This window comes from Euleptes europaea, chromosome 19, assembly GCF_029931775.1.
Source record: "Euleptes europaea isolate rEulEur1 chromosome 19, rEulEur1.hap1, whole genome shotgun sequence".
NCBI classification, from domain to species: domain Eukaryota; kingdom Metazoa; phylum Chordata; class Lepidosauria; order Squamata; family Sphaerodactylidae; genus Euleptes; species Euleptes europaea.
The window spans coordinates 26722376-26736159 of NC_079330.1; the positions used below are offsets into that span (position 1 = coordinate 26722376).

Genomic DNA, 13784 nt, shown 5'->3' on the forward strand with positions numbered 1-13784 from the left:
TTAGAGCTTCCCTGTTTAACAGCTAAGGTAGAGATATGTGTCTGGAGCTGACAGTAAGTTTTAACTTAAGGAAAGTGGGTTGGGGAAAGCTGGTCTAAGGAAATTGGGTGTATGGCACATTGTGACTTCTGGCTTCATTTGCGCAGCTTAATGTCTCTTCAGAAAGAGCAGCTATACATTTTCCCCAACTTTCCCTACCTCAAGGAACCCGCTTCTGAACTTTCTCCCTTCTTGACACTCTTTTCCTGTTTTGCTTTTATGCTGTGTTGTGAATCTGTTGTCTTGTGTTTACAGAAAGAGTCAGACGTGGTATACATTGAAGAAACGTATAATACATCTTGCTTGTCTTTTTTCCAGTTCTCTGAAATCCACGCTGTGACTGCTTTATCTAAGAAGTTTAATTTGCCCTGAGGCAGTGTGTCTTGTTTTGTTTGACAGACTCAAGGCAAATATTTTGCAACTGGAGTTGCAAAAGTCTTTGGGACTTGAGGTTGCGGTTTGTCATGTATGTGTTGGAAGTGCTGTCAAGTCGCAGCCGACTTATGGCAGCCTGGTAGGGTTTTCAAGGCAAGTAAAACCTGTTGTCGTTATTAAGCAGCAGTTTCTGATGGCTCTTCTGATGTTTTTGTTTCAGGTGGAATGCAGGACTGGAATTATGTGAACACTAATTGCTTTGAATTGACCATTGAGCTGGGCTGTGTCAAGTACCCCAAGGCAGAGGAGTTGCCCAGGTATTGGGAGCAGAATCGCAGGTCTCTGCTGCAGTTCATTAAACAGGTGAGGTATAGCCTGTTATCCCACTAGGGATAAAGAATCGCCTTGAGAGCTGCTGCATACAATTTCTTCCTCTACAGAACCTTTCAAGGTCTCATATTGGTTAGGAGGCCTACAAGTCTTTGCTGTATCCATCTCTTGACTATATATTTGGCCATAAGCAATGGTGTCCACTTGATAGAGAAAATAGTCCTTAAAGATTAAGACAGTTTTGTATTACCTGGCATTCTCCAAGTGCCTTTGTTGATATCATGGTTCTGTTGGTACATGGTTACCAACTCCAATTTCAGAATCTGTTGCCAGATCTTTTCTGTGCATGAGCATTTCTCTGAACCCCTCTAATGCCAATGCACAGGGGCAACGGTTTCTCAGCATCTTTCTTTCCTTGTGAATCCTCCTACTTGGTGGGCTCATCTTCCATTGTATGCACCTTTTGGCCACTTCGTTTGGTTACACAGATGAACAAATCCCTATGTACATCCCTAAAAGGTTTGATGTCTGCATTTCTTTAATAGTTATCACCTGCTGCCTCTCTGATTTCCTTTGTCTTTGAAAAGTACCTTCTTAATGATTCCAACCATTGTTCGGATAACCGGGATCATGAGAAATGTTATTTGGTAGCAGTTATAGGAGATTCCCAGACTAGTCTGATCTCGTCAGATTTCAGAAGCTAAGCAGGATGTGCTCTGCATAGTAATTGGATGGGAGACCACCAAGGAATGCCAGAGTTGGGCACAGGAAGGCAACAGCAACCCCCCTCTGTCAGTCTCTTGCCTTAAAAACCCCACCAGGGGCTGCCATAGGTCAACTGCTACTTAACGGCACTTTACACAAAAACAAAGGAGACTCTTCAAAACTAGAACCTTTTCCAGAGGTGTTTCCAAAATCTTTGTGTGATTTTCCCTTCTTGTGACCAGGGATGAACATTAACTAGGAGTTGTTTCAGTAGACCTTTGATTTTTTTATTGTTTTCATATAGTAAAGCTTTCAGAATGGCCTAGGCCAGAAAACACCCTCACAAATTTCTTCTGTTGAGTATGCTTTGAACATAAGGGCTTTGTATTATTTTTCATTCTATCAGGCTAGGGCTAGTAAGCATCTTCTAAATAAGGCAGCTCCTTTGGCCATGTTCTCCACTGCACTCCTCTTTCTTTCTGTTAGATACTGGATTGATGAATAGATGCAAATAAGACAAATGACCATGACTGTGCTGAACCTACTTGCAGAATTTCAATGTTCCTTTCATCGCCTAGGTTCACCGAGGCGTCAAAGGGGTTGTGTTGGATGCCACAGATGGACAGGGCATCTTAAATGCAACCGTCAGTGTTGCCAACATCGATCACCCTGTCTCTACTTATAAGAGTGGAGACTATTGGCGCCTGCTGGCCCAGGGGACTTACAAGATCACAGTGTCTGCCCGAGGGTGAGTATTCATGTGCAAAGCAGTGAGGTCTTTTGCTGTTGTGAGTTCTTTACAAGGCCTAGAGAGGTGGGCAGGGTTCCTACTGTTCTTGGTTTATACTGTGTCAGGGCTCGGCGAAGAACAGCACCCCTTTTGATGCAGAGCTTTGATCTGAAAACATAACGTTGCTTGTGGTAGGTCCCAACACTCAGAATATTCTTAGGAGCTTAAGTGGAGGCTTCTACCCTTCAGAAATGTCTCTTGTCATGATTTGATCAAAGAGCAAAAATAAGTTATATTATACGAAAGGAAATAGGTGTTCTGGTTAGAAAGGTGTTCTGAAAAGCTTGTGTTCTCTTTCTGGCAAAAGCTCATCCAATAAAAGATGCTACTTAGACTTATTTCCTTCCCCTTGCTCTACCTTTTGCCTGCCAATCTTTGTTATTGCCTGGAGTAATTCTTCTGATTAAGACATCAAGAACTGCCTTTGCTGGATCAGGTTGGGAAAGGTCCATTTAGGGTAGTTTTCTGTTGCCAGCAGTGGCCAGGGAGTTCACAAGCAAGACAAGATGAGAGACAGCCGTTCCCTAGCAGCTGGTGGTACACTGCCTCTGAACACCATTGGGGTTCCATTCCTAGCTGTCACAACTTAGAGCCTGCTTGTGCATTCAGATTAATCATGTAATATAGATCTGTTAGGGTCACCTAGGATTGCATGGTTAAATGCTTTCCTCATATGAGAAGACTCTGAACTGTTTTAAGCAGCTATAAGGAAACAATCTCTTTTGAAGGATTGAGCAGGGCTGGATATTGTAAGAAGTTATTGAGTGGGACTGAGTCTGTGGTCAACAAATTAGGCAGATACTTTGGGACCAACAGAATACTCAGGGACTTGTTTGGCAGGTTCAGGGACATTTCAGCCAAAGCTGTTAAAATATTGCCTCTGCTTTATAGCCTTGCTTGGCAGTAGTTGAATTTCAGCCTGTAGCACCATCTGCTGGTCAAATGACAATACTGACTTTCCTTGCTCACCTGCTGTTTCTAGCATCTCTGCACACACCTGGCCTGCTGGTTTCCCCATTTGAAATAAGCATCAGCCAGTGCTGCAGTTCATTCTTGCCAGTAGGCTTGTGAACAACATCGGTAACTGAGACAGGAAATGAAGCAAGGGGGGGGAAGGAAGAGTGTAGGACGTTGCTAATACCTTGCCTTCTTAGGTGTCTTATTTCCTGAAATGTCGTGGTAAATCATGATAAAGCTGGAGATTGATGCTGTCAGTTCCACAAAGAAAACAGATGTCCTCAGTTGTGTCCATCAATATCCTGCAGGACTATTGTGCTTTAGATGGTACTTTAAATTGCCAAATCCTTTCATGGCCTTTATTAGCTGTGAACAATCCTGTGCTGTGTCACTGCTGTTCTGTGTTACAGATGGAGAGCTGCTTCTGAGACTGGCCGGTCCAAAGGACCCCGGTCTCACAGATACAGCATTCTGTGCACTGACTAAGCAGCTCATCGTATGTCTACTGCTGCTTGGCATAGATAGTTCCCAAAAGTGGTGTGTGTATATGTGCTTACTGTGGATATTTTAATAACAATGCTTTGCACTTCTATAGCTATTGAGTTTTCCACGACCTTTGTAATCAGTTATCCTTACAGCAGCCTTGTAATGTTACCCATTGTTGTTATTTTTTGTTATTATCTGTTATCATCCCATATTCCAGATGGAGAGCTGAGGCTAGTGAGTCCATGGTGCAGGTGAGATTTAAACTAGAAATTTCCTAGTTCCCAGCTCAGATTCTTAGCTGCTCATTGTTATTATAATCCAAATGACGGATGAAGGAATAATTCTTTTCCAGCGGCATATAAACCAATGTTCACATCGTCTTATCAGAAAACTTTGTTAATGTCACAAGCTGGCCAGAACATTCACTTAAAAAAATACTCTCTTCCTCTTTTTTTAAAAAAAGGTATAATTCAGAAACAAAGATTGTGAAAGTAGGTGACAAATCAGCAGTGCAAGTCAACTTCACTTTGACCCGAAAAGATTCCAGAATGGAGGAAGGGAAAGTCCCCGACATTAACATGGCAGATGCCAGCGACCCAGTCACCAAGGAGTTTGAGATGCTGATTAAAAACCTCTCAGCTGAGAATGGGATGGAACACCTGTTGCTGACTTCCATGGCAGATGTCCTACCTTATCGGTACCGCCCCTACAAGGATCTGTCCATGTTCCTTCGAGGCCTGAACCTGAATTACCCTCTGATCACAAATCTCACTAGGTAAATTATGCTCTTGTCCTTTGTCCTGAAAAAAGGGAGTCTGTTGTGTTGTGCAAGTCTGAAAAAGGAGCATCAGAAATCCTTTAGTCTGAGATAGCCCTGTTGCTGGGGCTGTGTGCTCTCAGTACTAAAAAAATACCCCTTAAGATTCAGCATCAAAAAATGTAGAATTTTGAGGCCTGGATGCAAACATGAATGATTTCTCTAATTTTATATAGCTGCTTTGGCTTTTGTGGGGTGGGGGTATGCAGGGCACTGCCCCCCCATGTCGTTCAGCCACCTTGCTCATTTCCCTGTGCACTTCGAAGTATCTGTTTGCAACTGCAAGAGCTTATTTTAAAGTTAAACAGTTTCTCAGGAGACAATTCTGCGCTGAATGTTATGTTCCATATTTTGTTATTGTTCTAGTATTGTGCTGGAAGAGGGCCTTCTCAGTCGGACAGTCTAGAGGTTCTCAAGAGGTCCTGAATGGTGGTGGTGTACAAGGGTACTTTCCAGGGAATCCTTGGTCTAAGGGAGTTTCCCAGCAAGAAAAGGCACCATTTCCCCCCTTCCTACAGGATGATCTTGACAGGCTGGAGAAATGGGCTAGAACTAATAAAATGCACTTCAACAAAGACAAATGTAAAGTTCTGCATTTAGATAGGAAAAATCAAATGCATAATTATAGGATGGGGGAGACTTGTTTGAGCAGTAGTGTGTATGAAAAGGATCTTGGGGTCTTAGTAGACCAAACACTGAACATGAGTCAGCAGTGTGATGCTGTAACTAAAAGGCAAATGCAGTCTTGGTCTGCATCAACAGAAGTATAGTGTCGAGATCATGCGAAGTGATGGTATCGCTTTACTCTGCTCTGGTTAGACCTCAGCTAGAGTACTGTGTTCAGTTTTGGGCACCACAATATAAGAAAGATGTAGACAAGCTGGAACGTGTCCAGAGAAGGGCAACAAAGATGGTGAGGGGTCTGGAGACCAAGTCCTATGAGGAAAAGTTGAAGGAGCTGGGTATGTTTAGCCTGAAGAGGAGAAGACTGAGAGGGATATGATAACCATGTTCAAGTACTTGAGGGGCTGTCATATTGAGGATGGTGCCAAGTTGTTTTCTGTTGCTCAAGAAGGTCAGACCAGAACCAATGAGTTAAAATTAAATCAAAAGAGTTTCCGTCTAGACATTAGGAAGCATTTTCTAACAGTTAGAGCGGTTCCTCAGTGGAACAGGCTTCCTCGGGAGGTGGTAAGCTCTCCTTCCCTGGAGGTTTTTAAGCAGAGGCTAAATGGCCATCTGTCAGCAATGCTGATTCTGTGACCTTAGGCAGATGATGAGAGGGAGGGCATCTTGGCCATCTTCTGGTCACTAGGGGTGTAGAGGGGGGAGGTAGTTGTGAATTTCCTGCATTGTGCAGGGGGTTGAACTTGATGGCCCTGGTGGTCCCTTCCAACTATGATTCTACTGTAACAGAGGGGTAAGACTTAAGCTGTCATGGTGTACTTATTCAAGAAAATATCCCTATCCTGCCATGCAAATGGATGCCTTAGTACTGCTGGAAGCTCACTTCCACAACATTATAGATGTGAGGCTAAGAGGGCGAATCTTAAGCAGAAGTACACCCTTCTCAGCTCTTTGATTTCAATGGATTTAAAAGGCTGCATCTCTGCTTAGCGTGGCACTGTGAATTTCCCACTTGTCTCTTCTAAAAAGCCAATGCTTCAGGTTTCCTCTGTCTTGGCAGTTTGGGCCAGAGCGTTGAATTTCGTCAGATCTGGTCCCTGGAAATCTCCAACAAACCCAACCAATCCGAACCAGAGGAGCCAAAGATCCGTTTTGTGGCTGGCATCCATGGCAACGCTCCAGTTGGCACAGAGTTGCTTTTGGCGCTGGCAGAATTCCTCTGCATGAACTACAAAAAGAATCTGGCCATCACACAGGTAGGAGAGCATTTAAGGGTCACGGGCTAGAATTATTTATGTAGTTAAACTTGGCTGGACTCCAGAATATGATATCTATAGTTATGACTTCACTGTTATGTTTCTTATTCAATATAATTTAATTTTAAAAAAATTAATGTTGCATATAAATTACAAAGTTGAACTCAAATAAAAATATAAAGGCAGAGGGGCCAGCTTGCTCAGCAGCCTGCAGGTCTGAGATAGTAGTAGTAGTAGTAGTAGTAGTAGTAGTAGTAGTATCAGTATTATTAATATAATCATCATTAATAATAATAATAATGTTATTATTAATAACAACAATAGGCAGCTTACAACTGTATACAAACATATGTTATGTTTTTATCAGTGTGTACTTATATTGTATAACCTTTTAAACTAAGCCCAGTTTAGCAAAGATGGCACCCTAATTTACATGCTACCTCCTACAAACATGTCCTCACCGAGGAGATTGGTCAGAATGTTAGTCAGCAGGGCCAATAACCTCCAGGGGGCCTACTGGCCCAAGTCCAGGAAGGCCATAGCAACAGGGATGGAGAAGGAATAAATGAAGGAGGAGGGAAAAGGAAAGACGAAGGAATGAAAAGACAGGATGGGGGCAGGGAGGCCAGCCTATCTACAACCCTTGCTGTCTCTAACCATATGCCTGACGGAACATCTCCGTCTTACATGCCCTGCAGAACTGGGCTAAGTCCTGCAGGGCACGGGTCTCATTTGACAGAGTTCCACCAGGCTGGGGCCATAGCAAAAAAAGCCTTGGCCCTGGTCAATGACAGCTGGATAGTTCTAGGTCAGTTTCTTCTGTAGTATGAAGTCTTAGTGCAGTCTGGGGTATAGCTTAAACTGTGAATGTCAGTAATTGACAATTTCTGGGGCTGCCCAAAGAGATGTTGAGTACAAAAGATGCTGAGCAATAGCTGCCAGTCTCTGCAGCCACTGCGAGGCTTCTGGCAAAGCACCAGGCATAAAAGCATGGCTGTATTCTGATGCATCTAAGTATCTCTTAAGAAAAAGCTGTCAACCAGATTGCTCTGGTGCAGTAGTTCTCCTTTCTAGGCAAATTAAACCGTGGCAACCAAATGAACCGGCAGCTTCAAAAAGCACTTTAAGAAGGATGAGCCTGCCCCTTGTGAAAGTGTCCCAGCCTTTTTTTTAGCATCCCTTCCAGATCTTGGACTCTGTGTGAGGAATTATTTGGCATCTCCGCCATCTGTATTCATGTGTGGTACAGAAATAGGGAGGGCCATCTGTATGCTTGGCTAGGTGCTTTTTGTCTTACTAGCTCTGTGTATGTTTTCCAGCTGATCGACAAGACAAGAATTGTGATAGTGCCATCTCTGAACCCCGATGGGCGTGAGATTGCTCAGGAGAGAGACTGCACTTCAAAGATAGGGCAAACCAACGCACACGGCAAAGAATTGGACACTGATTTCACAAGTAAAGCACACCACATCTTTTCCTCTTTCCCAGGGAAGGGAGGTTCTTTTGATTTAAGGAGCCACCCTTGACATCCTGCTTTACTAATTGCTTTTGTGTGAAGGAGAATACTTGCGTTAACATCTAACTGCGTTAACATCTAACTGTGCCTTGTTGTGGCTTGACTTTGAGGTGGTTGAATGCCGTGGCAGAATTAACATTAGAGGGCGTGCATGGCATTGGCTGTCACTAGCCAGCACCTCCCTGAGGCAAGCCTGAATGGGTTGTACCTGTCTCTTAAGAACCTCACCATCTGTTCTATTATTAGATAATTCCACCCAGCAGTCCAGAGTGCGAGAACCAGAAACCAAGGCCATCATCGAGAACCTGATAATGAAGCAAGACTTCAGCCTCTCTGTTGCCTTGGATGGAGGGGCACTGCTTGTTACTTACCCCTATGACAAGCCGGTGCAGACAGGTATGGCGTGTGTCTTCCTCGGGCTCCTTTGCAAATGGTTTGTTTAAACTGGCTTACCTCCCTACTTGGTAAGCCAAAGAAAACTGGCTTCTTGTTGCATAGTGCAGTAAAATTGGGGAAGCTGATGTTTGCTGTCTGCAAACATGTACACCACAGTGACCATACTTTCCATAACAATCTTGCTGACTTTTCTTTTCTTTTTTCCCCTTCAGTCGAGAACAAAGAGACTCTGAGACATCTGGCGTCTCTGTATGCAAACAACCATCCCACAATGTACCTTGGCCAGTCCAGCTGTCCAAACAAGTCAGGTATGTTCCTACTTTATTATGGGCCATTTTGGGGCTGGCTTGCTGCTTATGGAGGACTTCTGATTGCTCATTATCTTTGCAGATGAAAACATCCCAGGAGGAGTGATGCTTGGCGCAGAGTGGCACAGTCACTTGGGCAGCATGAAGGTATTTCAGAATAGTTATTTGGATCTTGTGCTTAACACTTTTCCAGTTAATCCTTTTCGGTACCTTTTTTGTTGTTGTTGTTGTTTGTACTTTCCCTTTCCTGTTTGGGTTTTTAGGATTTCAGTGTTGCGTATGGGCATTGCCCAGAGATCACAGTGTACACTGGCTGCTGTTACTTCCCAGGCGCAGGACAGCTCCCTACTCTGTGGGCAGAGAACAAGAAAGCTCTCCTTGCCATGCTTGTCGAGGTGAGTTTTGGTGACACACGGCTGGACAGAAAGTATTCAGACTTTAGTTTGGAATGGCTCAAAATGGAGCAGAAGTCAGATGAGATTTAATTGTTTTGGTGCTTGAGCCCAGCCCGTGGGAGGTGGTGGATGAGCTTGGATTTGGGATGAGGAAGCCTCCAGTTCAGATTCCTCCTTGCCTGTATGATTGGCTGGATGCCCTGGGGTAAACTGCTTTCTTTGCAGCATATCATACCTCCCAGGTTTCATGGAAGGACAACATTCAACAAAACAAGTTGTAATGAGTTCTGAGTCCTTGGGGTAGGGCAGCAAAGAAATCTCACTAAACGTAACATCAGGGACCACTCTCTCTGGTGTCTAGCTGAACTTTTGCACATCTTTCTTTGTAATGTGCCTTGTACAGATAAGGTGCTGTTGATACGGATGCTATTCACTGGCTGTCTTTTTTATTTCAGGTTCATAAGGGAATCTACGGGCTGGTCCATGACAGGCACGGAAGGCCAGTTTCTAAAGTTGAAATTGTGCTGAATGAGCAGGTGAAAGTCTGCACCAAGGAAGGTGGCTATTTCCATGTGTTGCTGGCTCCTGGCTACCATAACCTTCATGCCAAAGCCGATGGCTATCAGCAGCAGCATATCCAGGTGTGGAAGATGGGTGTTCTGTAACCTCCCCCAATCCTGGTAGAAGTAATGGTTGAGCTGCTGTGACTCGAGGTGTAGAGGCAAGGAGAGAAGAAAAAAAAAAAGCAACGGAACAAATGTCTGGCATAATTGCTTTTTTAAAAATAAAAGTTGATGGCTCCCCACAAAAGAAGGAATTGGGGGGCTGGGGCCATGTGATGGAAACCGCCTGGGGGGGCGGGAGCAACTGAAGCTGGTGTTGGTGAAAGGAAGGGGGGGCTTTGCACTGTTGGCAGAGAAGGGACTTGAAAGTTAGAAAATTGCAAGGGAGCAACTAGAATAGATGGCTCTCTTCTGAGCTTTCAGGTCTGATTATTGGCCTATGTTACAGTGCTTTTTTGTTGCAGATTTCTCCCTCTTTTCTCTCTTCACACCTTAACTTGGCTTATCCCATAATTTAAAGGCTGGTTCCCTCTCCAATATTACCTTTGCTGCTTAAACCTGTGCCTACTGTACCTTCTCCCCACCCTCAGTTCAACCTTTACGTGCAACTGCAGTATTCTTAAACATTGTACTGCTAATTCTCAGGTCTTAGTTCACCATGACGTGGCTACTTTCGTGCACATCCAGTTTGATATGGACAACAGGATTTTTGGTCTTCCAAGGGAGTTGGTGGTCACTGTAGCAGGTAAGGGGCCACACTGCTTCTCTTGCAGACTGAATACCATCTCACAAGCCAAGCATCTAGATCATTCATCATGCTGGTCCATAAGGTCTTGAGCCATCCTCTCCTTCCTAAGTCTTCCGTATTGCTCTTTCACCTGGTATGCCTTGGGCTTCATTGTATGCCTGTAAAATATTATATGCATATACACACAAATGTAACATATGTACATGATAACTTGAATGATGCAGATATGTTAAGCCAGGATTTGTGGGCATGTATCTGCAGTAGCAGAGGAATACTTACATGTTTAAAACACTTATTTCTACCTTTCTGTGAACACTCAAGGCAGCTCATGCAGGCAATAACTAGTTGCAATGAAAATTGAAACAAACTGCATTGACAAAAATCATAGCTAGGCTTTCCCAGCAAAAGCTTCTCAACAGCTGCTTCACTCTCCACAGTAAACTCTCTGAAATAAAAAGCTCTTGCGTGCTTCTGAAAATTAGGGAGTCAAGGTGCCCTTCTTATCCATTTCAAAGGACTTAATGCATAACAGAATTCCCTACTTCTGCTGATTACCTAATGAATCATCTGGTGGGGGGGGGGTGAAAGGGAGAGGGTGCCTGACATGCAAAATGTACATGGGAGCATAATGGGAGATGCAGTCTGATAGGTGTGAGGGCCCCAGGCTGTGAAGGGCTTTAAAGATAATACCTGGAGTTATGGGCCCAATTTGCAAACCGGTAGCTAGTGCAGCTGTTTCAAGCACCAGAGTTCGGCACTCTAAGTGGCTGGTTGTGTCATGTGTGGAGCCTTTGGAAGCAGAGGGAAACTACTCCAGATGATGAGACACTTCCTTGAATCTTGGTGAGGAACTGAGGTGGTGTGGTGTAGTGCACTGGCTAAGAGAATAAGCTGTGATTGGGAGGTCACAAGTTCAAATCTTGCTTCTGCTGTGAATTCACTAGGTGGCAACAGGCAAGTCACTTTTCCTCAGCCTCAGGTGTGCAGTATGGTCTACCTTACAAGATAGTTACAAGGGTATTAGAAAGATAACGTATGTGATACTCTTGTGTAACAGATGAACCCCCCCTTGTAAGGGATAGGTACAAGGGTATTAGAAAGATAACGTATGTGATACTCTTGTGTAACAGATGAACCCCCCCTTGTAAGGGAAGCATGGAAATAAAAGTTGTTTGCCTGTTCCAAAGCAACACATTAACAGCTAAATCACAGGGCTATATTGAGGGTGCTACTCCCTTCAATACACAGTCTCGATAGGTTACAGCCCTCTGACTGAAAAGATATTCATTGGTTTCAAGGCGCCAAGTGAAAGTCTTGTATCCCAGCCAAAGATCACTTGTGTTTATCTTGTTTAAGATTTTAAAAATTTTAAATCTAATTCTTGAAATGAGTAAATAGGAAAGGCTCATAATAATACAAAATTTACTTGAATATATAAAGGCAATTGGAAATACATACATATCATTACTTATCCCTTACCTAGCTAACAATTAAAAGATAAAATACAATTTTTGAGACTCTCACCATGTGCTTTCAGAAAGATTCCATATTCTCATGCAACCCACACCTGAGAGATTCAAGGGTGTTTTGGGTGTGGCTGTAGGACCAGTTACATAAAACCCGCATGACCATACCAAAACCTTCCATTTTGTCATTTCTGAAGGCACGAGGTGAGCGCTTCTCTGAACTTAAAAGAAATTTCTCATAAAAACATATTTTTCAAAACTGTGAACTATTAGATCAACTTCTTCAGAGATGTTTCTGGGCATCCACCCATCTATTCCAACTTATTTCTTCCCCAAGGATAGGGCGTTGAGTGCACAGCCAAGAAAGTAGAACTTGTACATGTTTTGCAAATTGGAAAACCAAATCATATTGTCAGCTCTGTTTGTTCTGCCAATACCTGTAACGGATAAGGGTCTGCCGCACCTGAACACTGAAAGTGCTGCATAAATGCTAAGCAGTAATCTAGGAAGGCGGTGTGGGGTGTTATAATGCAGGCCTCGGGGAACCGTCGTTCACATCCCATGGAGCTCCCTGGGTGATCTTGGGCCTGATTTGCTCTCTTGCGCGCACCCAAGACTCCTGATTTTCATGGAGAAAGAGATGGATAAAAATGCAATTGGTGGGGAGGAGCGGGGGGCAGGGGAATATGGAAGGGGAAATGCCCTGTGCTGGCAACGGACTTGACAAGCATTTGTGTTTTGTCTAGGGGCCACCATGTCGGCTCTGATTCTCACAGCCTGCATCATCTGGTGCGTCTGTTCCATCAAGTCCAACCGGCACAAGGATGGCTTCCACCGCCTGCGCCAGCACCACAATGACTACGAGGATGAGATCCGTATGATGTCCACAGGTTCAAAAAAGTCCCTTCTGAGCCACGAATTCCAGGATGAAACAGACACTGAGGAGGAAACACTATACTCCAGCAAGCACTGACCCATCGGTTGGCAGGGAGGCTCCCTGCAGAGACAGATCCTGCAACACTGAGCGTTTCCCAAGCGACGGACCTAGATCGCGCAACGTCGGGAGCCAGAACCTTTGTGGATCACTCTCATTCCTATTTATGCACATGGAGACCCTGCTCAGCCACTGGCTGCTTTTCCAGTGAGAATCTGAACTGGGGCTCTCTCAGAGCTGTTATTGGCAACCTGGTTGCTTGCAATCCACTCCAGGGAAGCAGAGCTGCTGTTGGTGGCCACCTTGGTAGCACTTCAGCAAATTTTTTTTTTTTTGCCTAAGTGTCTGAGAATATTCACTCGAGGGAACTATGTTGTTGCAACCATGATTTTTCTCTAAGCTGCTACAGCAGCATAAAGGTGGCTTCAGCACTTCCTTCACTTCTGCCTTTGTTCAAATCCAGCAGTCTTGCTCCCTTCTTGGAAGCGTAAAACATCTTCTGATAAGGACTTCAGAGTAGAAAAATGTTGGCAGGTCACTTGCCACAAAGATTACAGGACAGGATTGTTGTATCCAGATGTGAGAATCTATGGTTGAGGCTGTAGCCTGTGCAAAATAAAACCAATATGTTTGTTTCATTTGAATTCTCTTGCACAAGTACTGCTTTCAAAATATATACAGTAGTGATGTTAAACTCAATGGTTATGAGGACCGGATATGACATAAATGTCACTTGGCCAGGCCAGGCCTTACCAGCCCAGATTGCGGGGGGGAGGGGGGGGGCTGGCTGGCTGGCTCATGGGCCTTATGTTTGACACCGTTGGTCTACTGTTTTCTGTGTGAGAATGTAGAATAGCAAAAGATGCATTTCTGTACTTAACAGGATAACTTCCAGTCTGTCTAATATTAGCTCATACCAGGAGCCAGATCTCCCAGATTGGTGCCAAATGGGAATTTTTGTGGCTCGTTTTTTGGGGGTCAGCCTCTTTGTGCAGCTGCAGTCTGGAAATTCTTTTTAAAATGGCCTCGTAATACATAAGAGTATTAACCTAGATACTACTTTGACAGTTCATAGG

The 13784-nt window shown here is 44.1% G+C and overlaps 1 protein-coding gene across 1 annotated transcript in view; it reads left to right on the plus strand.

Annotated features, from left to right (window-relative positions):
• The window catches only part of CPD (carboxypeptidase D), a 36385-nt gene extending 23306 nt beyond the window's left edge, over window positions 1-13079 (plus strand). Inside the window, exons 10-21 of the mRNA XM_056864908.1 lie at window positions 635-777; window positions 2028-2197; window positions 4146-4457; window positions 6187-6382; window positions 7702-7837; window positions 8145-8294; window positions 8507-8602; window positions 8685-8749; window positions 8866-8997; window positions 9453-9638; window positions 10206-10305; window positions 12521-13079. Of these exons, the coding sequence (XP_056720886.1) occupies window positions 635-777; window positions 2028-2197; window positions 4146-4457; window positions 6187-6382; window positions 7702-7837; window positions 8145-8294; window positions 8507-8602; window positions 8685-8749; window positions 8866-8997; window positions 9453-9638; window positions 10206-10305; window positions 12521-12747 (1913 nt within the window). The 3' untranslated portion in view covers window positions 12748-13079. The remainder of the gene's footprint in view (window positions 1-634; window positions 778-2027; window positions 2198-4145; window positions 4458-6186; window positions 6383-7701; window positions 7838-8144; window positions 8295-8506; window positions 8603-8684; window positions 8750-8865; window positions 8998-9452; window positions 9639-10205; window positions 10306-12520) is intronic.
• The last annotated feature ends 705 nt before the right edge of the window (window positions 13080-13784 follow it).